Source organism: Pelecanus crispus, chromosome 9 (assembly GCF_030463565.1).
Source record: "Pelecanus crispus isolate bPelCri1 chromosome 9, bPelCri1.pri, whole genome shotgun sequence".
Classification (NCBI taxonomy): Eukaryota; Metazoa; Chordata; class Aves; order Pelecaniformes; family Pelecanidae; genus Pelecanus; species Pelecanus crispus.
The window spans coordinates 680,354-705,450 of NC_134651.1; the positions used below are offsets into that span (position 1 = coordinate 680,354).

Below are 25,097 nucleotides of genomic sequence, written 5' to 3' on the forward strand. Positions count from 1 at the left end.
GCTTTAATAAACTATTCCTTTTACATGTTGGAGGCCTTGCAGGCAGAGATCTTGAGTTCTTTGAAAATATTTTAAAAGGTTGTCTGTTATGAATACAAAAGTACTATAGATAGTAATATTTACTATACTAATATAATTTGGGAGGAAGGGATGACTGTTGGGTGGTCTGTTGCAATCCAAAGCTTCAGCATTAATTTTATTTTGCACAAGGAATGTCCTCGCTCTCTTCCCCCCTCTTCTTAATTTTTAGAAGCATTCGAACATTGTACTTAACTGCTGGCACCCCCCCGGCTGGGCAGATGTCTGTGGGGTAGGATGCTCTGGAATCCACTGCTGTCCGAAGTCTGTCCCATGCCTGGAGCCGATAGCGGAGCGAGAACGTGCAAATTAGATGGGAAATGGTTTGTTCTGTGGAGACAATGAGAAGCCTGTGCCTGAGACATTTTTAGTAAACCTTTAAAATTAATTTGCTGGGGTTTGCAATTTGGATAGTTGAAACCCAAGTATTTATAAGTTGAAGCTACAGTTTAACTTTTTTTTTTTTTTTTTGGGGTAGCTGACCCAAATAGCGACCATGAGAAGACAGAGTTTGTGAATTTGGTGCTGCTTTTTTCTGAATTCACTCGGCATGATGTTTTCTCCCATGATGCGTACATGTGCACTTTAATATCACGTGGAGACTTGTCAATCACTGCAACTACTAGACCACGCTCACCTAATGGGGAAGCTGTGGATGAACACTATGCTAAGGATCATGATGTGAAACTGGAGGTAACGCTTCATGCTATTTATCCCATGGTTGGTACTCTGTTTCGTTAAACGTAGATTTTCACTAAAGCATTAGTATTTCACATATGAGCTACTAAGTTTTTAATCTGTGTCACCTTGTCTCTCTCTCTTTGGGAAGACTGAAAGTGATCCATTAGCTTCATTCTTGTATATAGCGGTAAATATTGTCGTTTTGGTGCAAATACACTGAACTGACAGTTGTCTGGTGATAGAAATAACCTGGGACAAACAAAAAGGCACAATGTAGACTTCTGCAAATAAGTTTTTCCACTGGTATATTTGGATGTGCTTCAACGAAGAGAAGGGAGAGCTTTAAGCAGGAGCAGTCAGCGGGGAGCCTGGAGTAAGCCCCGCGTCCTCTGTGCAGCGTGGGGCACGCCGGCACAGCGCAGGCACGAGTGACGCGCGGCCTGGTAATTGCTCGCCGAGGATCGGGAGCTTACTGTGCGCTACGCAGCCACCGACTGAGGACTGTGAAGCCAAACTTCGTGACTCGTACCTGCACAGTCCGGGTGCAATCCCGAGTCTTCCACAGATGAGCAGTTCGGAACCTTTTCTAAAACCAGTGCAAGAGGAAGGCAATTTTAAACGCAGGACTGCAGACCACATTTGTAGTGGTGTGATGAGAGGTAGCCTGTTGTTCTGCTGCACAGCCCGTGTGGAGCCTGTGGGCAGCTAAAGCATCCTCTTATATTTCTTTCTCATTTCTTTTGTACATCTCTCATGTCGGTGTCATGGCCAAATCTGCCCTGAAATATAGGGGGTTTCTACAAGCTGCCTTTTGTGGTCCAACAAAGTAGGAAATAAATCTTGGGAAGGTACAAGAGTCAGCTTCCTGTTCTGTAGGTGTCCTTGGAGCAGAATTGCTCACGGGGATGTACTGTGAAGTTTTGTTTCCCCCTTTGGCTCCTGCCCTTTTCTATGTTTTTGTGGATTTAGGCTTGAGAAATACGTTTGTGAATTAAGGCTTATCATAAAGATTTAAAAGTCAGTATTTGAAAAGTACTTACTAGCAATACTGTTTTCTTAATTCTTAAATAGGTGAAGTGCTTGGGTTTACCTGTGATCAGTTAAATGGGTCTTCAGTAAAATGTGACTGATACTTGTTTTTCTCTCTGGCACTTATTAGGATCATAGTATTATGGAACATATGGGCATTGACTCAGGAACCGCTAGTATTTTTGATGATGTAGACAAGAGTGACTTTAAGGCAGATTTTGGTTCGGAATTTCCAGTAGGTTTAACTTTTGACTTTCTGCATGCCTTTGATGCCTGTGCTTGCTGTTGCCACTGAACGTGTCTCCACGCTCCTAGCACCACCTTGCTTCTTCCATCGAAGCCGATGTCCTTTGGCACCCAGTCCCTGACGGCTTCTGTGCCGGTGCGTCGCCTCCTTTCCCTGCACCTCTGCTCTGTGACGACTCGCTGCTCTCCTGGGCTTCCCCGGCTGTCCGCCTGCTCGCGCGCTTGCACACGCACGCCTGCCCCGCTCCTTCCCTTCCTCCCCCTTGCACCCAGCATATTCAGTGCTGCCTATTACTTTTAAGCATGAATAAATATGCAGATCTACCCACTTTGACATCGAGGAACCCTGTTGATACCATTTGCTTTTCAAGTGACTGGTCAATGTTTTGGCTCCGCCTTCCAAATCTGTTTCCCTCCCTCTCTTTTTTTCTTACCGTTAGCCTGATTCTGCATTGCTTTTGAATCTCCTAGTTTCTTCCTTTGGACTGCTCTTGTTCTGCATCTGCATGGACTCCTGTGCCCATAGCTATCAGTGCAGACCCACTTGCAGGATAGTGGGACCCCTGTTTCTGCCTGACATCTGTCGTATTGGTGGTTTCAAGCATATCCATGCCTGCCTACAATGTCTCTTGTCACTTCCCACTTCACCCTTTTCATTATTTTCCCTCAATCACTGGACTTATCTCATTGTGGTTTCTGTGTCACAGCGGCGTAAGAAGTGTGGAGATTGCTCTGAATCTTAATGCTTTTTTCCCTGACTGAATACCGCTAGTTTAAAACTTGTCTAATAACAACGGAGATATGCATAGAGATATAATGTGTATATGCATCTTAAATTTCAAGCTTGATTACAATTGCCCTTGTTTTGTCTATCTTTGAAAAACCTCAGATGTTTAAAAAGTAACTGTAAGCAAGTACAAAATCCTATCTCTGAATGCAATTGCTGAATTTTGAAAGCTAGAGGTTACACTTACCTTAAACGTTTGTTTTACATGACTTAGATTTTTTCTCCAATGCCTGGGGAGTCTTGTGAGAATGTGAACTCTTCTTTAGACAGAAGAATTTCAGTTACCAGCGAGAAGTCAGTCAAGAGGGAAAGACTGAGAGAACTGATTTTTCCATCCAATTATGACCTCCTTCGCCATTTGCAATACGCAACACATTTCCCTATACCTCTGGTGAGTGCCCTCTGTACTTGTGTGTGTACCAGTACTGCCCGGTGTGGCAGCAAAGCATTTAAAGGAAGAAAAGTTCACTGTTTGAAGAGAGCCGGCTATGCAACCTCTGCGCGAGGGCTCCTGGCCGCTTCGCGTGATGCTGTTGCTGCCAGCGTGCAGACGCTGTGCGCTGCGGGGTGGCTTTAGTGCCGCGCACGGGCTTTGTTTTATCGAAAGGGGGTTCGCTGGAAGAATGCATAAGAGGTATAATAACGTGTGATGGCTTACTCGCGTTAAGGAGGCAGGCACCACAATAAAACCGCCACGTTCCAGGGTCTAATAAAAGTTTCCCAGGTAGAAAATTTGATATTGCACTTGGACAGACGGATGAATACCAAAATATCTGAAAGAAATAGTTCTGAAGTGTAAGGGACAGAATGGTGTTATTTCCTCCCACCCACTCCTCGCTGTTTCTAGCGTGGATTTTTGGCTGCTGCTGCTGCTGTGTTTGTCTGTAGGCTCATGGGAACTGAAGAAAGCCCCATGAATAACATTCCAGATCCCAAACCCTCATTCAGATGACTGAACAAGCCTTGAACTGGAATGTATCTGCTCGAGAATTTTTTTTTTTAAAACAACAATGATAACTTTTTAACGATATTAAATCCTGTCAATCCAGGAAGTGTCATGTGAGGGTATAATGTGATAACCACAGTTTTCTTTGCTTTAGGTTTCTTACTTCACAAAGTTTGGGTTCTGATTTATTGCAGGTGAATTGTTATGAGAATACTAAATGAGCTATTTCTGTTCAGGACGGTTTTGAATGCTTGCTTAAAGTCTGATTCATATTTTGCCCATTTTAAGGATTAGAAAAAAGACAATTTGATTTGGTTTTGCTTCTGAAGTATTTCTGATTTACAGGTGGAGCTAATCCAGGTAGCTGGATTTTGCCTATGCAAATTGATTTTAAAATCTTGATTATTGATTATTCTACATATGTACTATTTTTGGAAGTAATTGTAAATTAGAATATTAATAAACTTAGTTGCTGTTTTATAAATTTTTATAAAAAAACATGCAAAGAGAACACACTGGATGTTTATACTTACTCTTTATCTTAATTTTAAAATTTCCTTGAATTTTTTGTAATAACATGTTAGCTTTTTTCATACTCATTGAAACAGCAGCAAGGAAAGGCAATGGAACTTGGCAAGAACAAGAAATTTATTTATAAAAACTGCAGGTGTGATGTAAACAGATACAGCAATTTTTAATCAGTACAGCTTAAAATCACTTTCTGGAGTAAATAATGCCCTCTAAAATGCGTTTGGGTTAATTGTATATGTGAAAACTTTGCAGCTGAAGAACTGCTATTAAATAATCTCTTCACTTGATTGCACCAAGTCGTTTAATATAGTAAGTACGCAATATTTAACTTAGAAAAGGTGAGTTCAGGTGTTTACCATAAATAATTATGAGGTACGTTTGAGTCTGTCTGAGCATGTTCTATTTTTAAGTGCTGCTGATCCCTGGTAGGTCATCACTGGTGCAGTGAACTATTTCCGAAAGGCATTATCGAAAATCCTGCTAGTTGAGACCTACTACATGAACATAAAACAAAGCGATTGGTATGAACAAGCAGTGGTCAAGTTTTGTCCTTCCGCTTGGGCTTATGATCCAGCAGGAATGTTGTTGACCGTGGTAGCCATGCTTGCGATTGCTCAACAGCTGTTTATACTGTGGGTTTGCACTCTCTTCTGATGTGTTTCGGAATCAGGGCTTTTGCATCTGCTGTTCACTTCTGTGTTCCGCCTCTTCGTCTGTGAAAACCTTTGTGTCTTTGGGTGCTGCAAAAGTCTCTGTAAATTTCAATCTGAATGATTTGGAAAGATGGTAATACAGAATAGGGTCAAAACAGAGGTTTGATACTGCAAACAGCAAGGTAGATTCTTTAGCTTTAAAGAGAGCTTGTTTCAGAGAGCAGCTGGTTATGGTATCGGTTTGGCTCAAAGTGTAGGGGATACGAACAATGTGGTATGGAACAAAACACAGCAGGTAGCCCGCCGTTATGAGCAGTATGTTGATGAGGGCTTTCTTCACGTTTGCGTAACTCTTGCTGTATTTGTTTCGGTAGAGTTGTCTAACAACAAGGAAATTGGAAATCAGTATCACAGCTGAAAAATTCAGGAATATAGCTGTGCATATGAAATTAGTAAACACGTGCCAGTCTCTTCCAAATTTTGTTTTGAAATCGATGCATCCTGCGCCAGGTTTTTCTTCAATGTTTTTTATTGGTATAGCCATGTTAGGCACTGTTATAAGGAGAACCATTGTCCAGACGACTGCAGACAGCATCTTGGCAAATCCAGGCCCTTGAATGCGGTAGATTTTAGAGCTGTGCGTTAGCTGAAGGCAACGATCCATGCTTACAAATCCCAAAAATATAATCGATAAATACATGTTCAGGTAGATGAAACAGGCTGTAACTTGACAGTGGAATATTCTCAGTTTCCAGGATGCAACTCCTAGGTCAACAATAATCTTTACTGGCAGTGCCAAAGTCAACAAAAAATCCGCTGTTAAGAGGTTAATTAAGTAGATGCTCATGCATTTCTGTTTCTGATCTTTTTGTGTGAATGCCCATAGTGCGAAACAACTTCCAATAAATCCCATAAGAAAAATCAAGTAGTAGAAATAGGTAAAAGGTTCCATTTCCTTACTGATGTGGCATTGTGAAACGTTGCTTGACATTGTAAACTTCTTGTGCAAGTTGGTTTTGCTGCTAGGAGATATCGGGAACCTACAAAAAAACCCCAGAAGACATCAATGACATCAGCTTTTCCTGAGCAATAGTACTTATTCTCTGAGAATTTGGTTTGATTAATTTCATGGAAAAAATGCAATTGGGAAGAAATCTTTTTCTGTCTCTTCATGCTGCTTCACAGGTATTCAAGAGGGCTTTGTTCTCATGTTGGAGAAGTTTGGAAATGTATTAGGATTTGTTCCTGAAAGCACATAGACTTCCGAGAAGCTTTTCCACTAGAGCAGTCTGAGTGAGCGAGTGAGTGGTTCAAACTGCGCACTCTCCTCCCCCAACCAAAAGGTTTGAATGCGCTTATGATTAAGCATCTGGTTACTAATGGTCACACTAAAACTTCATAAGTTTTGAACAATTGAAACTATGCCTAAAGAAGGGGTAGTATTTGTAGGAGTCTTGTTCTATAAAAATGTATTGGGAGTTTTGAAGTTAATGCACTGTCAAACCGATACGCAGATATGTCGGACAGGTGAGCAAATAGTTTTAATCAGTCCTAAGTTTGTGCAAACTACCCTCTCTTCCTACTTGAACAGAGGCTAAATTAATTGCGTATTTGTATGAAGCCTTTAGAAAAAGGACATTTTGAAAGAAGCAGCTATTACACAATTTTTCTCACTTCCTTTTCAAGCTTTGCTAGAAATTACAGAAAAGTAAAAAATTTTGGTCTTATTTTAACTAAATCTACTACTCCCTGACTGAGGGGTGGTTGTGTTTGTTTGCTAGCTACACTGTCAGACTGCTGCACAGAATGTCTGCGGGAAAGGAGGCACTTTTCGTTAGAATTTCTTGGAATGAAAACCAACACATTTATGTCTTGAATAGCATCAGACTGCAACACTTTTTTATTTCATTATATTGTTCCTAATTTTAATATATGAGAACTACTGCATTAGCACATTTATTTTCTGCTGTGATATACGTATCCAGATGCGTATAATTTTTAAACCAAAATGATTGCAGACACTCTAGTGATTTAAAATGGGGGGAAAAAGCAGTTTGTTTCTTGCAGTTGGCTTTCTGCCGGTGGTCTCTCTTGCCCTAAAACATGTAAGCGAACTGAGTGAAGTCTGGGTGTGCGCAGCGTCGGTGAGGAGCAAGCAGCGCCGTGGGAGCTGCCGGGCTCGCTGCCGCGGCCCCGAGGCCGTGGGGCTCTCCCGCGCTGGGGCTCGGCGCAGCCCTCGTCCTCCGCCGGGCGAAGAGGCAGCCCGGCAAACTGAGCCGGAGGTGCTGCTGGAACCGGAGCCGCCAAGGGGACAGCACGACTGCAGCCAAGCAGCGCTGACTACAGGCAAAGCAAAGGCTGTGTGGCTAAATAGTTCAGCCTGACTTTCTACACGTTGGGCGCAGTTAACATTTCAGGCTGTATAGTTAGGTAGACCTAGATGGGCTGGAACAGACGACAACCAAAAGCACGTACCTGTCTTCGTGGTCTCTGGGGTCTTCCGAGCATCAGTCTGCAGAGGTCTGATGCCTCGTGGCAACTGCTCTCGCCGTCCAGCGCTGCGTTATCTTTTCCTCTGGCTGCGCCTGCTGGCTTTTTTTGAAACGTGTCTGTGGTTTTTAAATGTGCTGATTGACGCAGTTAAAACCAGCATCCAAGTAACTAAACCACGTGGAAGTTGCCTAAAAGAGAGGTGACAGAAGAACGTAAGCGTTGAGGGAAGAGCCCAGAGAGCCCCCTTTTCCCTCCTCCTCGGGCGGGGGGCACGCCGAGGGCAGAGCCCCTCTGCTCGCCCTGCCCCGGGCAGCGCCGCGGGGGCTGCTCCTGCTCCTGCTCCTGCTCCGCAGGCGCTCGGTGCTGCGCGGGACGACGCGGAGAGCGACGAGGAGAGAAACGCCTGCGAAGGGGCTCAGTTAGACTTGCTGATGTGGCCGGGAGCGTGGATTATTACGATTACTGCCATTCGAAATACGTCTTTCTGTGGAGGAAAGACGGTCAGAGTTGCTTGACCTGTCCGCACGAGAGTGCCGACGGGGACGGTGAATAGCGCTGTAAAATGGCTGATACCCAGCAGAGCCGAGGGCAGCGCAATTTCCACTCTCTCCTCCTAACTTCCAGCCTGAAGGTTTAAGTTTAAATGTTTATCGTGTTCGTGTATGTAAGGGTGACGAGACGTGTATGGTTTGGGCAGCCCCAGCATGTGCCCTTTTTCATGTCGTTACTAAAACTTCATTGGGTTAGTCCCAAATTCTTGACCCGGGGCTGTAGATGGGTGACGTCAGTGGCCATGGTTTTGTTTTTAAAAATCTGAAACTCTCTTCGCTCCCCCCATATCTCTTACATTTAAAAATCTGTCTGAAATCAGGGTTTTGCAATGTATTTGCCAAGTACTTTTAAAAATAAAAATTACACATTAGGGATATAGGGGAAATTTTTATAAATGTTTATAATTAAGTTTGTTTTTTTTAAAAAAAAAAAAAAACAACAAACAAAAACCCCCTAAAAAACCAAACCAGAACAGGAGAAAATGCCTAACACAGGCAGGGGGCTGAGGTGCTGACAATGATACTGAAACCCTAACATGCAGGCACTTCGTTGTAGTTGAGAATCCACAGGAATTTACAAATCACGTACCAGAGCTTTGTGAAGAAACAAATTAAGAATGTCTGGTTTTAAGTTTAGTCATAAGCTTAAAGTTCAGACTGTATTTGTCAAAATGTTTGCAAAGCTTCATTACCTGGAATGAACCTATGTTTGGTTTTGAGCAAACATGGACTAGTTTTATGGTGTTACGCTCATCATGCAAAACTGATCTTTCCATACTCATATTTTTCTTTATTTTTTTTAACTTGAAACGTAGCATTCAGTCAGATTTTTATCTCTGTGTGTGTTTGTGTCTCCCCTTTTCTGTAGAGTCAGTTTACAGCTCAGAAAACTTTTCCAGGTCTAAAAAAACCAAGGTGATGGTGTTAGGTAAACCTTTACTGGAAAATGGTTTACACTTCCTCCAGAAGTGTTTTGGGAGGAGAAGAAACTTGAGAATGTGAGTCTACTGAATCATAATGCTGTTTTTATTGTGGTTCGGTGTCATCCTCTTCCCCCGTCTGTATGTCTAATTTAAAAGGCCATTTTAGTTCATCACTTACAGATGCAGATGGTAGATTTGTAATTGAAGTTGTTGAGCACTTCTCATCGTAAAACCCTATTTTTGGTGGTTTAAACTTTTCTACATTTTTGACTTTTTGAAATTTTCCATGATGCGTGCCTGCTTAGGCTGACTCCTGGGGCTGGGGGGTGGTGCAAGGAAGGGAAGGGGTGCTGGTGTGCGTGGGAATTCAGCCAAAATGATTGAATCATTTCTGAGAACAAAGCTAGGAACAACAACAGCTAAACCTTAACGCCCCCCCTAAATTTGATGACCTTTAAAATAGCATCAGGAGCCTTGTGTTTTGAATTAGACGCACCGAGGATTTACGTAGGTGGTCCTTGTGTCAGGATCGCTTCTGATACCTCGCCACATGTTGCATGCTCATTTGAAAGTTTTCACATCCAGAAGTTTCCAGAGGCTTTCTGGAGATCTGCTGTTAGTGGGCTTTAACCTTTCTTTTTTTTTTTTCCCCGCCCCGAGCACCCTCCGCTGCAGGTGTAGTTGGGCCGAGCACCCGCGGCTGGCTCCTGAAGGCTGGGGGCTCGGTGGCCCAGCTGGCAGCCGGGAGAAGGGGAAGGGCGTGAGAGCAGCCGCTTTGGATGGGGGGCGAGTTTGCCCGTACCTCGGAGACCTTGTGGGCTCTCCTCGCCTGGGGCTTGACTCTTGGAAGCTGTGAAAGGTTCCGCCGCAGCATTGTGCGGGGCGGCGCTGGCCAGGCTGCGGGAGAGCGGGCGTCTGCCCGGCCGGGCTCCGCTGCTTCGGCTGCATGTAGTTGGTGTAACGAACGCGTGGCGTCCCCCGCACGCGCTCGGGGCGTGCTGGTGCTCGCTGCGGCCGACGGTTCCCCCAGGAGATGCCACTTTGTGCCTTCTCCTCCCCCTTCAGCAGGTCGCCTCGGGCGTTATTCACTTGGGGCTCCTCAGAGAAGGGTCCCCTGAGACTCGCTCGGGAGTGAAGCTAATTAAAGATGCCCTGTACGGGGTGCAGTTAAGTTTAAAAGGACAGCTTGCTTTAATTTTGTATTGGAGGAGCACAGGCAGGACTGCACGCGAGTGTGCAGTGTTTGTCCTTATTTCTGTGGCTGCCAGGCGGGTGCAGCTTATGGTGAGGGGGTGTCTCCGAGCTCCTCGGTTGTGCTGCGTCTTCCTTGTCTTCAGTCCTGGAGAACATTAAATGTTAGCAAGCACTGGCCAGGCACGGATGTTCAAGGCTCTGTGTGATCTCCTCTCTTTAAATGAGGAAAATACAACAAGCTGTTAATCCATCCGTTCGGAAGCTAACGTTTGAATCTGTTGTTCATATCCCTCTCTTTTACATCAGGAAGGTTGTCAAGCTTAGAGCTACGTGATTCCTTTTATATAAGCTTTTTGAGCCTACTTTCTATGCAGTTACAAAAGTCAGGCTTATTTGCATGTTGTGCCCACATCGACTCTCTCTGTCAGATTTCCCGGCAGTGGGAGAAAACTGGGAGAAATTGCACCCACGCTTCGGTGGGGGAAGGTCACCGCGAGCCTCCTGCGGCGTGGGACGGTGCTGGGGGAGCAGGAGAGCTTCCCTCTCCCGGGAGAAGCATCCTCGCATCCTTGCCGCTGCGTCCTTCCTCCGCCGCGAGCAGGATCGGGCCGCCTGCGGGAGGGGGTCGAGCCCCGCAGCCCCGGCGGGGGAGGCACGGGCAGAGCCCGGGCCGTGGTTCCTCTTCCCGGTCCGGGCGGTGACGCGCTCTCCCGCGGGCAGATCCCCGGAGGCGTGTTCAGGAGTCGGCTGCGTTGGAGAACATTTTGGGGTGGGTTACCTGCGTGAGGGATGCGGCTCTCCCGGGCTTCCCTCTGTGGAAATGTGCTGTTAAAGGCACCAAAAGTTTGAGCTTTAATTTTGGGTCCGAGTTTTGATTTCTTCAGTGGGTGTTTATGTGCCTGTACAAGGCAGACAGATGTGCATGGGTGGAAATTCTGCGGTCGATGTATGATAGAGAACTGATGGGAAACCCTGGTTTTATCATGATTTTGCATCACTTGTGTGATGGTAGACAGGAAAAAAACCAAAAAACACTTGCAAACGGTTGATTTTTCTTTCAGCTTATCTTCAGTTTTGAGAGAAGCATTCAAAGTCAATGTCAGAGACGGGGTAATGAGCAGACGGCACAAATTAGTCCTGAGAGAGTTTTCCTCCCTTTCTCTGTGCGGCTGTCAGTCACTGTTTGGGTATTGAGGTATGTCTTTGAGGAGCAGTCTCTGAGTGGTGTCTTTGCCATCCTTTAATCATGTACCCAGGAAGGTTTTTTTCATGTACAAACTAGCAAGTTTACTATTTTCTCTTGCTGCTTTTCATGACTTTCATTGACAGACTAAATTTTTGTATCCCGTTGTAATGTCTGCATTGTAAATGAAAAATACGAGTGATCTTGGCACAGGGTAGCTGCGAATTCTGAGCAGAAACAGCTATTTCTGATGAAGAAAAAACCAGTTCATGTGTTTATTTCAGAGCACAAGGCGGTAAGATGTGATCAGCGCAGCCTGTGTCGCTGAGCCTGTCGGAGAGCAGGGGATCCGCTCGGCTTGGCACACAGCGCTGCGTGAACCCCAGACACTACGGGCAGATAACCGCGTCCTGGGGATCAACGCCACCACCCGCCTGCTGCCGAAGAGCGACGAGCTCCTTAGCCTGCTTGTCGCCTTTCGTCAGTTGTCAATGTTTAGTTTTAACTGTTTGAGCAGTGTTTTACAGATATGCGGTGCCCCGAAGTGGTGATTATTAGACGTGGCAATGAAGATGCTCTCGTAAAAATAATAAAAGACTTATTTATTGGGGTGAGATGGGAGAGTGTGTGTGAGGGTGTTGGCAGAGGGAAACTAGCCCTTCCCTCCTGTCCCTGCTGTGTTAAAGCTAGCGAATACGAGCTTTAACATCCCGCATTACATCTGCTGGTTGTGACTGTGTGGCCTTGTTAGGTAAAGTGGCATCTGCCCCCTCTTTGGGGAGTTGTGTGGGTTTGGGTTTTTTTTTTTTTTAACAATAGAGATAATTTTTTGAGATGACGTCCTGCAAGATTAAACTCCGTTGAGAGTCTTATTGCTGATTTCTGCACAACCAGGATTTTTTATGTGTTGAGGCAGTTGTGGAGTGAGCTTTCTCTCCTGAAACAGCATTCGGAGGAAGGATTTCCGTTTGCTAGGTGTCCTGGTTTCGGCTGGGATAGAGTTAATTTTCTTCCTAGCAGCAGGCACAGTGCTGTGTTTTGGATTTAGTAGGAGAAGAATGTTGATAACACACTGATGTTTTTAGTTGTTGCTCAGCACTGCTTATGCTAGTCAGGGACTTTTTCAGCTTCCCATGCTCTGCCAGGGGCACAAGAAACTGGGAGGGGGCACAGCCAGAATAGTTGATCCAAACTGCCCCAAGGGCCATTCCATACCATACGGCATCATGCTCAGTATAGAAACTGGGGGGGGTGGCCGGGGAGCAGCGATCGCTGCTCGGGAACTGGCTGGGCATCGGTCGGCGGGTGGTGAGCAATTGCATTGGGCATCACTTGCTTCGTGTATCATTATTATTATTATCATTATTATACTGTTACTATTAGCATTACTATTTTACTTTATTTCAATTATTAAACTGTTCTTATCTCAACCCAGGAGTGTTTCTCACTCTTACTCCTCCAATTCTCTCCCCCATCCCATCAGGGTAGGGGGAGCGAGCGAGCGGCTGCATGGCGCTGAGCTGCTGGCTGGGGCTGAACCACGACACTAGGTTTAGCTCTTTTCCTGAAAAATTGCCATGCTCTATCAGTGGCAGAGGAAATGGTACGTTTTGAAGCCTTACACCACAATATTAGCATAAATAACCCATTCCACAGTAACTGCGGCATTGTCATTTGTCCAGTGTAGTGTGGAGATGGCTTCTGGATAGACAGCTGTGCGGTATCGCCAAGGGCTAGGGCGGGTTTCTGAGGTGATGCATAGTTTCAAATGTGAGACGTTTACGGGCTTTTTGAAGCAGATTTGTGCCGCTCTGCCTGGGTGCTGTCTCAAGGTTTCGAACAGCAGAACAGCATCTCCTTACAGCGGGATGACCGGGAACTTTACCAGGCTTGGGGGAGGGAGGCTGACATGTTACGAGCACCGCAGCTTTTCTGTGCGACTGCGCGTTTGATGTCTCTCGGCAGCCTGCGATGCGTGCCTGTCCTCCCCAGCGGCACCGCGTCTTGCAAGAGACTCCAGGTCCGGCTGAATAACCTAGTTCTGCAAAGGATAAAGAGGGCAAACCCTGTGCTGTTCCTGCAGTGCCGTGGAGGGAGTCACGAGCAAGCCAGGAGGAGGAGCTGCAGCTGGGGACTGGGTCGCCGTCGAACGGGAACCTCGTGTAGCTCTGGGTGACCCGTGACTTTGACTGCAAGAATTTTAGGGAAGGTGGTAGGTTGACAAGGCAAGAGCTGCTCCTTACTGTGACTACAAGGCTTCGGGGTGTCTGAGGAGCTGGCTCGGTTTATCTGAGGCGTGATGTGCTGGGAAAGGTGTGAAAGAATTAACTTACCCGGTGCAGGAAAAAAAATCGTCCCCACACCTTTCCATCCTAGTTCAAAGCAAACCGAAAGCTAGAAATTTAGTGTCGCTTTTCCAAAAGTGCGTTGCTCAGCATACTTTCCCCTGGGTGCCTTACGCAGGTCTTTGTTGTTCTAGTATCAGTAATCTGGTGGAGTGAGGAAACAATTTTACAATATAAATATTTTTTTCAAAGCTTGTAAAGTAATTAAAAAGTTAAACAAATATATACTGCGAAGTGATTTAATCTCTGTATGCCACTGTGCTTTCACAGCCGCAATTATTTAGATTTATGTAGGCAAATACCAAGCCATTCCATGCAAGGAACTAAATGTTTTTGCCATAAATGACAAAAAATCTCTCACAAAGCAACAGATTCTCTTCCCCTGCAGACTATTGCTTGGAGGGAAGAGCCTGCTAAGTCTCGGTTTGACAAGAACCAGGGAGCTCCGAAAGAACCATATAAATCATCTTTTATGTATTTCCTTTCAAAACCACAACCAAAACGCAGCTTTCTGCTGCAGCCCCTGGGGGCTGGTTCGGCTGAGGGTCCCCCAGCCCCCGCTGTCAGACGAAGGTCCCGGCTCCCCCGCGTCGGGTGCCGGCGGCTTTGCGGGCTTGAGGGGGGACCGCTCCTCAGGCAGGCGGGGAATAAACGGCGGGAAATGCGCTCCGCAAAGGTGAGCTTAAACTCAGCAGGTGGTTTGAATTGCTGTCCGGTCCTTTAGTTTAAATAAACCCCGCGTGATGGTAGAATACTGTTACTGTACATCGGTGGTCTCGGACCAAGAGAAGTTACGCACAGCCTTGGAGAAGGTTCAAAGAACATATATGTATTTAAAAATCTTTCACCCTGAAAGATTATCTGTTAGGACTACAATGAAACACAGTGGCAGCAAGGTGAAGCACATGTTATTTCTGTTCCTGTATCTTCTTTGTTAAGTAAAATGAAAGCATTCAGCTTCCAGAGCTGTTGCCGGAAAGCTTGTTTTGAGTACTTTATGGACTAGTGTGTTTTCCCTGTACAATGATAAAATCAATCAATAATAAAAAAAAAAAAGCTGCACTGAAAAATACAGTTAAAAAAGAGATTGTATTTATATATAGAAGGTTGGTGGCTTTCAGCTGTTACTTTTGTACAGAGAGAAATGCTTTATCGTCATGCCAAAAGCATAGGAAAACCAACAAATTGTTCTTTCTGGATTTAAATATACCCCAGAGTTTCTAGACAGCTGTACGTGTGTGTTTTCAAACGTCTACTTGAGTGTTCTTGCCTCCTTCTGCAACAACAGAAAGGGATTACTAAAATCTCAGTCAGTTCAATAGAAACATTATTGGTGTACACCATGTTATTTCAGAAAGGTCCTGAGGAATATGGTACAGTGTGACTGTGCTATTTAGTTTATAGAAGGATCCTCTTTAAACACTTTCTTATATGGAGCAGCGCATTTTATAGAAGTACTCTGACATTTGGTGCCTAAGGGTGACAAATAATCATGTTTAATTCTTAATTTTATAGAATGTTTCCCTTAAGAAATCATATACATATATATATATAAAATATCTATAAAAATTTTACCAAGGGTTTTTCAGGCCCTGTGCAGATCTTTGAGAATTTGATCTGTTTTTTTTTTTTCTTAAATCTTTTTTCTTTTTTTCCCCAGTTGTTGGAATAGAGTCCTTCCTTAAGCTGCGTGTTGCCTTCAGTGCTTTGCTCTGTGAGCTGGTAAATGCACGAGAGGGCTTCCCCTCAGGGTCTCAGTCCTCTTTTCCGGGCTGGTGGAGGCCAAGTCGGAGACACTTGTGCTGAACTCCATCCTATTCCTTCGGAGGGGTCTGCTCCGGCCGAGGTGGAGCTATCAGTTGTTCCCTGGCCCTTCAGGCTGTTTTGTTGTCCATCACGTGTGTCGTGCCCGGCTTTGCGCGAAACAACAGCAAATTGGTTTGATTATTGGGTCTGTTGGATAATCCGTTCGGAGAACCGTGGCCTGGAGCTCCACAATGTGTTATTCCAGTTATTCCTCTCTTTTTTTGAGGTCCAGATAGGTCACATCACACCACAATGCAATCATAGCATCAGCCGAAATAGCACGTAGTAAATACATTGGCAACATGCAATGATGTTTTTCTACAGAGAAACACCACTTGGTATTTTATGCTAAAACCTTTTTTCTGGTTTATTGCTGCTTCTCATCTGTTTAGTTTCTTTGAGACTTGAATTCTTGAATAACTTTCTGAAATGTGCATTATTTTACAGACCTGAACCTACAGTATGTTTATACTTTCCCGAAGTGTATTTGATCTTCTGGATTTAGAAATTTCAACCTCGCTTGAAGTTTTCAGCTTGAGATGCAGCTTTTCATACAGCTTTTCTTTAAAGGGTAGGCAGAGGAAAAAATAAATAATGGGATCAAGGCACACATTTGCAGCAGACAGTACAAGAGTGAACTCCTTTGCGTAGAACAGAGTTTTTTTTGACTGGCAGTTGAATTGTGAGCTAGTTTGACTTAGAGTGTAGGGTATTCTGCAGAGGTGGTAGGGTACAAAGCAAATGACAAATACAAACATGATACTGAATATATTACGGCTGATTTTTCTCTTGGTCACATCTGAGTTCCTTCTGAATTTTTTGTAAGAGCTATATATTTTTTTTGATATAGAAGTGTAAAAAATGATTAGCAGAAGAAAAACGACCCAGAATATCCCTGTGCAAATGTAACTTGACGCCTTGTGCCACTGTCTGCCAAGCTCACTTTTAAGACCTATACATTTTGTGGAATAACTTTCTGTAGTGATTTCATTAGTTAAAATCATATTTGGAAGTGATAAAAGCATTAACAATAACCATATGATGATAGAGACCAACTTACTGTAGTTAACTGTGTGAACAAAGGAGGTGAATAAAGGCTTTACAATTTTGTAGTATCTGTCAAAACTTATGAGGCCAAAAAATGCTATCCCAATATACATGTTTGTATAGAAGACAACAGCAGAGTATCTGCACACAAACGTGTTGAGCTGTGGAGGTGCAATTTGTGAATCGGCAAGAATTTTGAAAGGAAATGTCAAGCTCATTAGGAGATCGGCAACAACGATGTTTTTCAGGTAGACAATAAAACTCTTTTTGCTAGAAACGTACAGAAAGATCCATGCTGCCACGCCGTTCAGCAAGAGTCCTACTATGAAAATTAAACAGTAGACCAGGGGAAGGACTGTCTTAGTTATCACTGTGCTGTGACTGCAGTTGTTTCCCGAGGAGTTTGTGCTGGAGTTGAACATCTTACGGTATCTTTGTTCCTAGAAGCAGAGAAAGATTATGCCAGTAAGATAACATGGTGCTACGCTTTCCATTAATTAGTATAAGATTTCTACTCTTACTTCAAAATAAACTTGGCGTACTTCTCAGAAATCACCACGTTATCATTTCCAGCAGGGATGCATAGTATTTTCCAAATGGTGCCATCGCACTTTCTGATGCTGTTCAAGGGCATGCTGCTGTTTTGAACAGAGAATCCATTTGCTTCTCTGTTTGACTTAAATCCATTGTCTTCAAGCCCTGTGCTGCCCCTTTTCTGTGGGTATAAGCCTACGCGCTGCGAACTAGGAGGGGGACTGAGGTACGGTGGTTTTTGTGACTCTAAACACACCTCATTAACCCTTAAGGACCGGTATGTATTTTTAGCACTGGTTTACCAGGAAGCATGTGAGGGATATGAATATTCCTTGTACAAGTGTTCTGTTTTGTATACGGGCACAGAAAACACTCTTTTGTTAGTCAGGCATGGAAACATCTAGTGTATGCCAATATTTTCTAATGTTCACTTGAAAGAAAGCCTTATGTGCAGCTAGTGCCGTTTGCTTTAAACTTCTAGTAGCATGAGATACAGGAGTGTGTATGTTAGCATAACGTAGAAGCTAGAGCTGGCCTCTCAAGTAATTCAGATATAAATTTTAGAGGATCTCCAAGAAATCATATCTGCTGTCTGCTTTTCTTTGACAGAATGTTTATGGGAGTGGATTATCCTCTGTAGGGAGGGCAGAACAGATGTAGATATGATGTTGCTGTATTTGGCAAATGAAAACGTAGGCAACTGGAAAACATGTGCTGTGGAGCTGGGAAAAATACCCACCCCGTCTTTTAGAAAATGAAGAATTTCCTTATTGCCACAATTCCGAGTCAGTAGCTGATGCCTCTGCGTAGCAGATTGGAACCTGAATGCAACCTTGCAATAACTAGAAATGGAAATTTTCTTTTAAATAGGTAAAATTGTTTCCTTTGGCATATTGTTTTCTGTATCTCTTTTGCAGACACTGTAAAGGCTGACCAGCTTAGGTGCTGTTCTGGAGCTTGCATGGATAAGTGGAGCAAGGAGCAAGTGTTCCCCCTGTTCACACCCAAAGCCTGCAGTTAACCTCTTCCTGATAGTTCTCCCATAAGAAGACCTGCCATCCTATCTTTATGTTTAAGCTCTGATCATCAGGGCATTTGTTTTTGTTTGGTTGGGTTTTTAAAGGAAATAGATGGTGTGGAAAGCAGGTGTTATAATATAACTACCATGTGAATAGGTGTGTTAGCATTAGGAGGTGATAATGGGTAAGGTTTGGGGTGATATTGCTAAAAGTAGAAGGATCTCCACTTTTCCTTCTGTATCCTTCAACCATCCACTCAGACAGCTGGAAAGCACCAATAACAACCGGCATTTTTATTTAAGATGGTCACACGCTGTATTTGAAAACTGTTCTCTTCCCACTGCCAAAGTCCAAGCTAGACTCTGTAAATCTTTCAATACCAATGGCTTGTCCTTACCTTTCTTGATTTGACTGCTGTGGTGCTTTTTGTTAAGGGTCTAGAGTGCCTTCCATTCTTGGGCACAGGGCCTCTTCTCTTGCTGGGAGACCTGTGTGAGAGACAGGAGAATACAGCTGTTAGAGTTGTGTATCATAGCATAGGACAGTGTAATTCTGTGGTGCTGAGGGGTTCCCACAGTGCAACACCTGTTTAGACCATCTAATGATCAGTACTGCAGACAAGTCTTCAGATCTTTCAGCAGGACTTGAAAATTGGTTAGGGACAGAGTATAGAGCAGCCATGCTCAACCTAGAGCCATGGGTAAGGCTAGAGGCTTTTCTGCCCCCCCCCCCGCCGTGCATCACGTCATTTATGTTTGTGATAAAATTTATCTGCTCTTTTGTCACCTAGTCACAGACTCAGCTCTTTCTGAAAGGCCTTGTCCCTGCTGCTCTGAAGAATTCAGCATTGACAGCGAACACTGTCACCTCGCTAGCCTGCTCCCCCCATCAGTCGTGGGTCCCAGCGTGGATCCTGTAGGAGTTATGGCGATGTGGTACCACGAGGTCTGACTCCTGCGCTCTGGTAAAGAATCAGTCTAGCAGAGTGGCCTTCGTGCGGCTGCTTGGTGCTTCTGGATCCTCACAGCCACAGCCACCGCGGTGGCTGCACTCCTCTGCTCATTTGTGCTTTGCAGAGATGGGTTGCGTGTGGTTGGCGGAAGGCATGCTTCCACTTGGTAGAGGAGCTGCCCTTTTGTGCTTGTTCTGGTTGCATTCCTGTTCAAGCTGCCCTTAAACCTTCAGCCTCTTCTCTTGTGAGAGCTTGCAGTGGCTCCAAGCGATACGCAGCTTGAAATGAGCACAGATATTCACCCCTCATTCCACGTTGGGGTTCATCTGGAAACTGTGATACTCCTCATCTGATGTTAACTGGCAGGTCAGTTTAGGACCTTTTTGTCCAAATGCTACTTGAGGTGATGACTAAGCTTAGGGACACCCCCCCCCCCCAATTCTTAAAACGGTGCTGGTTTTCTGTTTTTTTGCTGCTGCGTAACTGCTGCTATTTGCTGGTCTGTGTTGGAGGGTTTGTATTAGCACCCAGCAATTTCTGATTTGTATCTGAGAATAGCCTTTCATACTTGAGCAGCATTTCATGTTCAAATGCTTGGTCCGGCATAAAGTATATTTATGTTAATAATATTAACTAGTTGTGCAAAACCAGCAAACTTGAGTCACCAAATTAACAAAATTGATTTGGTAGAATATATAAAAGTTTTGAACTTTCTCAGCTTGCAAATCATGTTGTCTTAGCAAAATACACAAAAGGAAAGTTGCATAAACCATTAAAAATGCTTAGTTCCTTCTGTATTCAAACTCTTATGCTATCATTCGTAACCCTTCCAATATCATTAAGGCACTTTTGCTTGACTTCTGTAACATGGCTGTCAAATTTCAAAGTTCAGGGCTGCTTTACTGAACATAAGAATGATATTTACAAGTTGGGGTTTTTTTTACCCTGAATATAACTAAGGTTCTGTGGTACTGAGTGTACATTTTAGCTATTTATGGAAATTAATGCAGCTGCTTGATAAATAAATATGCAATGCAATTACTGGGTCTGGAATTGCTGACAGTGGTCACTGTCCCCAGAAATCTTTTTTGAACTGCAAAGTGGAGTTTATCAGGGAAGAAGATCAGGCTGCATGTTATCTCTGAAGTTACGAGAAATGTAGAGAAAGGTTAAGCACAAAACACAGCAATTGCGAATTGTGCTGAGTTGTGCTAAAAGACGAATATCTCTTTTTTTTTTTTTTTTTTTTAAGATTTTCTTTCTAATGTGGTAGGAATATCAGTAGTGGTCTGAACTTGCAGTCCCAGCCATGCTGGTGTAATCCAGTCGGAAAGCAGTCCCCAGTTTGGATGCGTGTCCCTGGCCCCGTGAGCTGCCGGCCCCGCTCTCCGCAGCTCCTGCTCTCCGCAGCTCCCGCTCCCAGCAGAGCGTGCGGGTGGCCGCTGGCTGGCAGCCATCAGGGCAGGCTGCTGCGGGTCTCCTTGGGGGGCTTAAACATGCTCACTTGTTCGTTAGGAGCCGGACCAGCAGCAGGGCCTGCCGGCTGCGATTTGCAGGCGGTGGGATCCCGTCTCTGTTCTCGGGGTTGCTCTCTGCAGGCGCCCAGCTGGGCGTCCCGGGGGGCCAGCGCTGGCGGGGGCTGTCCAAGGGAAAGCCGTCTCCTCCGGTCGCCTGGGCATTTCTCAGCCGGTCCGTGCCCAGCGCTGGTCTGCTCCCTTTCCGCACCTCCTCGAAGGCTCCCGACCTGGCAGCGGTGGGGTAGGTGCCAGGGTGGAGGCGTGCAGGGTCCGTGGTTGTCATTGCTGGTCCCCTTTGGAAGGCATTTTCTGCAGCGACTGTGGAGATATGTTGGTACTTTTGACTTCTTGCAAGTTTGCCAAGAGACTTAGATTTCGTTATTTTTCTGTTCTTATTATAACATTTGTCATAAGGCAATGTCTGGATTTTAATACTTAGGAGAATAAAAGTATGCAAAATACACTACGTACTATTTCAGCCCTTTGAAATGACGTAGAAGCACAGAATTGTTTAGGTTGGAAAAGACCTTTAAGATCGAGTCCAACCGTTAACCTGGCACTGCCAAGCCCACCGCTAAACCATGTCCCCAAGCACCACGTCTGCATGTCTGCTGAATACCTCCAGGGATGGGGACTCCACCACCTCCCTGGGCAGCCTCTTCCAGGGCTTGACAAGCCTTTCCGCGAAGAAATTTCTTCTAATATCCAATATAGAATCATAGAAAATGTTCTTGCTTGTCATAGACGCATAGAAGGTAGTGGAGGAAACGGGATGAGTAGTCAAATTAGGATGACAGAAAAAATAAAATAGCATTGCTGTCGCAGGAAACAGTAAGCGTAGTAAGTAAGAGATAGCATCGTACGCGATGGTGCTCAGTGCATGCTTCCCTTGGCATGGCTCAGAGAGAAGGGGCATGGAGAAGTGTGGCGGTAACTTCTAGAGGGTGGCGGCTCCTCGCTGCTGTGCCTTCCAGCTCCTGCTTTCAGGACCCCTCACGCCTGGCGCCAGGGCTGCGTGTTTCTGCTCGGGCTGCTCATCGGTGCCGCTGAGGGCAGCGTGCCCCGCGAAAGCGGCTGAGGGAGGCCGTGCGTCCCGTGAAGGTGGCTGCTGCGTGCCCACGGGCAGCGGTGGCTCCCGCCGGCCCGGGCGAGCCTTGGTGACGCCGCGGCTGCGTCCTGCCTGCAGCTACGGTCAGTAAGGGGAAGAAGAGAAGCGTAAGCAACTCTTTACATTTGAACGGTACTTCTCACTTTTCATCCAAAACGGCAAAATTCAGGGTATTCTAGTGAGGAGGTAGCAGTCGGTGGTGGAGGGAGGTATTTTTTTCATGCTATGATATTTTATTTACAAACTTCTGACTTCCCAAATGTCGGGTGAATCAAACAAAAAACTGGGCTCAGACCTCTTCTGACTCAGAACGCCATCCTTGGGGCTTTCTTAAGGTCGCGTCCCAGTCCTGATGGTGCCGTCGGGCCCCGTGAGCCGCCCGCCTTGCGCACCGCCTCTCTCCTCCTGCATGCGGCTCATCGCCCGGCCCTACGCGGTCGCCCCTCGCCGGCGTCCCCACTCGGCATCGCTAATGCCCGTGCAGGGAGCGCGGCCCGTCGAACGCCGTGCTGCGCAGGGACCCCGCGTCAGCCGGCAGCGCCCGGACCACCATCGCATGCGCCTGCAGCGCTGCGCTCTGCGCGGGGCCGCAGCAGGCCCTCGCCTGGCTTGTCCTTTCCTCAGCTCTTAACTGAAGGGAGCAGCTGACCTGCTCACTTTGGAAGGAATTGGCTGTATCACCTAACCTTTAAAATGCTATTTTAACAAAAAACGTGGCATAAGGCCATGGCATCTTTTGTGACATCTCTTTGTTGGGACTGTATTTGCCCCTGGCTGCCTGTATTGTTTTGGTTGGTTGTATAATTCTTGGGGGGGGGGTGTATGTGCGAAGATTTGAACTTTCGTAAAACACAGCCAATATTCATAAGTCCTTATGAATTAATGATTGTATCTCTGTTTCTCATTCCTTACATTTGCAAAAACAATTCCCGAGCTTCTAAGTTCAGTGCGTTACAAACACTTCCTGCCAGTGACTGGGCTGAGGAGCCCCATTAACACCTTTCAGAAGCACCCAGTATTGCAGCAGAGAGTCTTGACTTTTTACAATTGTGAATGGTTTCTCATTTCCAGTTGGATACAAAACATCTGTTTCTAAAACCGATGCAGATCTGAGTACTAAGCTTTTGTTCTGCTTGCTCCCCTCCTTCCTTCCTCTCCTCCCCATCTGCTCACCCTTTAAAAAAAGCAAAAAAAGCTGCAAGCCAACATTTACAGGTAATTCAGCGATGAGGAAAATAAACGGCTTTTATCCCCAGGTTAGATCAAAGCAACGTAGTGTACTGCACTGCCCTGGCAGGAGGTAGGGGTGCGGGGGAATTAGGTGAGTGAGGGGGCACAGGGCGGTGCAGTGCCCCACGCCTGCCCCACGCCTGCCCCACGCCTGCCCCACGCCTGCCCCACGCCTGCCCCACGCCTGCCCCACGCCTGCCCCACGCCTGCTCGCTGGACTCGCCGCTGCTGGGCCGCAGGGTGCTGGGGCTGCACCGGCAGCCTCCTGCTTAGCCCGACGCCCTGCCGCCCCTCGCTTCTGCCCAGTGGTAACCAGAGCTCAAGTAAAAGCCTTGCTGCTGTTAACTGGGCAGGAGAGAGCGTGTGCTGCCAGCGGCACCGGCCAGGCAGGCTGCCATCGGCCCTGACAGTATTTTGTAACAGATTTTCCTGACCAAGGCTACTACAGGCAGTTAGATCATACGTGATGTTTTCTTGGCGTGTAAGATTAATTCCTGGTGTCCTGAAGGACAAAGTGAGCGAGGGGAGCCAACAGGTATAAAGCGCAGCTGTAGATAAGATTGTTTATTTCGTGTTAAAATAGCAGGCTCTCTGAAGGGCAGGGTTGCAGCGTGAGGACGCCTCAAGGGCGCAATTTTATTTCTGTCTTGCAAAACCCACCGGTAATTGTTTCATTTCTTCTTATTGTCCAGGAGTCCCTGTGCTGCTTTTGTAATCTGAAATTTAACAGCCTAATTTTCCTGTTAAGTTAAATTTTTCATTTTATTTTTATTTCTGATTTTTAGACGAGGGTCTAAATTATTCTAAACCCACAACCTTTTAGTTTTAAAAGATTAGAACCTATGAAGTATCTGTGTAAACCCTGATGTTTGCACTGAAACTGAGCAATGCTTTGAGCTGTTTGCATGTAGGATCATTTTCAGATCTAACCCAAATATTCTGTTTTTTTAATTAAGCCTCAAAAAAACCCCCACTGAGATCCTTCCTCTCTCCTGTCAGTTATAGTATCTGAATTAGGGAGTAGTGGATGTAAGAGGAAAAGTTAGGACCACGGTATTAGGAATATGGTCAGTTTATGATTTGATATTAGAGGATTAGACAGACCAGCTTTTAGAAGCAACTGTCCTATCAAATTTGTAATTATTCTAGTATAAGTACGTCAGTAAAACATTTTAATGATTAGTAGTTTTATTGTCCTAAAACTGGGTATTTAAAAGAAGTAAAATGTGGCTCAAATGAAGAAATTGTTCCGTTAATATTCTGTTTTAATAGTAACATTTGTCATTTAAATATTTGATTTGTAATTCTATTTTCTGATGTTTTAAACTACAAGTTTTATATAGTTATGTTTCCTCAGTCATAAATTAAAACAAAAGTAGTTGCTTAAGACAAGTATCTTTTGCTAAGATGCACAATACGGAGCAAGCCTTACCTGCAGATCAGCAGTCTTTGGTGGCGTAGCTTGAGCCTGTTCCATGTCTCAGACTAACAGGTGTGGGAGTTTGTCTGCCTTGGTTTTCAGTATTTATTTACGGTTATGACTGCTCACTTGCGTTCTCATTAATTTGTGGTTTGCATAATGCGTGGATGGTTTCCTGTTCACCTTACTTGTCAATTACAAAAAAACCCCACCCCACCCTGTAGTGGTGGTTATTTAAAAATTGAGAGAGAATGTTTGAGGGCGTTAGTAACGTACAGAAACGTGCAATGAAAAGGCAGCCTTTCACCTGGGAAGAAGGATAAAATTGCATGTGTGGTCCCTGTTCGGCTGTGAAACATTTACAGAATAAGCCCCGTGCAACTGCCTCCTAACATAAACCACCATAAAACCTGTGTCAGCTGCAGCAGCTTCTCTTACTTACCGGCTGGAGCGCGGTCTGCTGGCTGCTCTGCTCTACCCATTGGCAGCTGGATGGGCTTTAGTTCTTGAGGCGAGTGCTTTGCAGCATTATCTTCGCTATCTGCCCGGGTAGTGCCGCCGGTGCAGAGCGAGCTCTATCTCGGCAGCAGGAAGTCGCAGAGCTGGTGGGTCGTGCTTCCCGCTTGGCCAAATGCGGTCGAGATCTCCAGCCCCGCAGATGGTCAGTGCTATTTTCGTGTACGTACACGTACTTCCACGAAGATCGGCGTTGAACTGGTTTCAAGAAAGACACATTTGTGCAGTTGGCAAAGCAGTACGCGATCTTAGGGATGGTATTTTCTTTTCTTAAACTGTTCCCAGGCCTAGCTGTGACCTTTTCTGTA

General features: G+C 45.3%; 3 protein-coding genes across 4 annotated transcripts in view; 1 reads left to right on the forward strand and 2 right to left on the reverse strand.

Annotated features, from left to right (window-relative positions):
- MED12L (mediator complex subunit 12L) overlaps positions 1–25,097 on the forward strand; it is a 157,309-nt gene that overhangs the window by 36,044 nt on the left and 96,168 nt on the right. Inside the window, exons 13-15 of one of the 2 annotated variants that reach the window (XM_075715976.1) lie at positions 557–771; positions 1,919–2,023; positions 3,036–3,212. In XM_075715976.1, the coding sequence (XP_075572091.1) occupies positions 557–771; positions 1,919–2,023; positions 3,036–3,212 (497 nt within the window). The remainder of the gene's footprint in view (positions 1–556; positions 772–1,918; positions 2,024–3,035; positions 3,213–25,097) is intronic. The other variant, XM_075715977.1, reaches the window with a different exon arrangement.
- Positions 4,946–5,968, reverse strand: GPR171 (G protein-coupled receptor 171). Its single transcript, XM_009492415.2, has one exon. It carries the CDS (start codon positions 5,940–5,942, stop codon positions 4,965–4,967), a length of 978 nt encoding a protein of 325 aa, XP_009490690.1. The 5' UTR covers positions 5,943–5,968; the 3' UTR covers positions 4,946–4,964.
- On the reverse strand, positions 15,902–16,915 carry P2RY14 (purinergic receptor P2Y14). Its single transcript, XM_009480894.1, has one exon. It carries the CDS (start codon positions 16,913–16,915, stop codon positions 15,902–15,904), a length of 1,014 nt encoding a protein of 337 aa, XP_009479169.1.

Coding starts and splice junctions, on each gene's coding strand:
- GPR171 (XM_009492415.2), bottom strand. CDS start 5,942: ATGTCAAGCAACGTTTCACAATGCCACATCAGTAAGGAAATGGAACCT.
- P2RY14 (XM_009480894.1), bottom strand. CDS start 16,915: ATGTTCAACTCCAGCACAAACTCCTCGGGAAACAACTGCAGTCACAGC.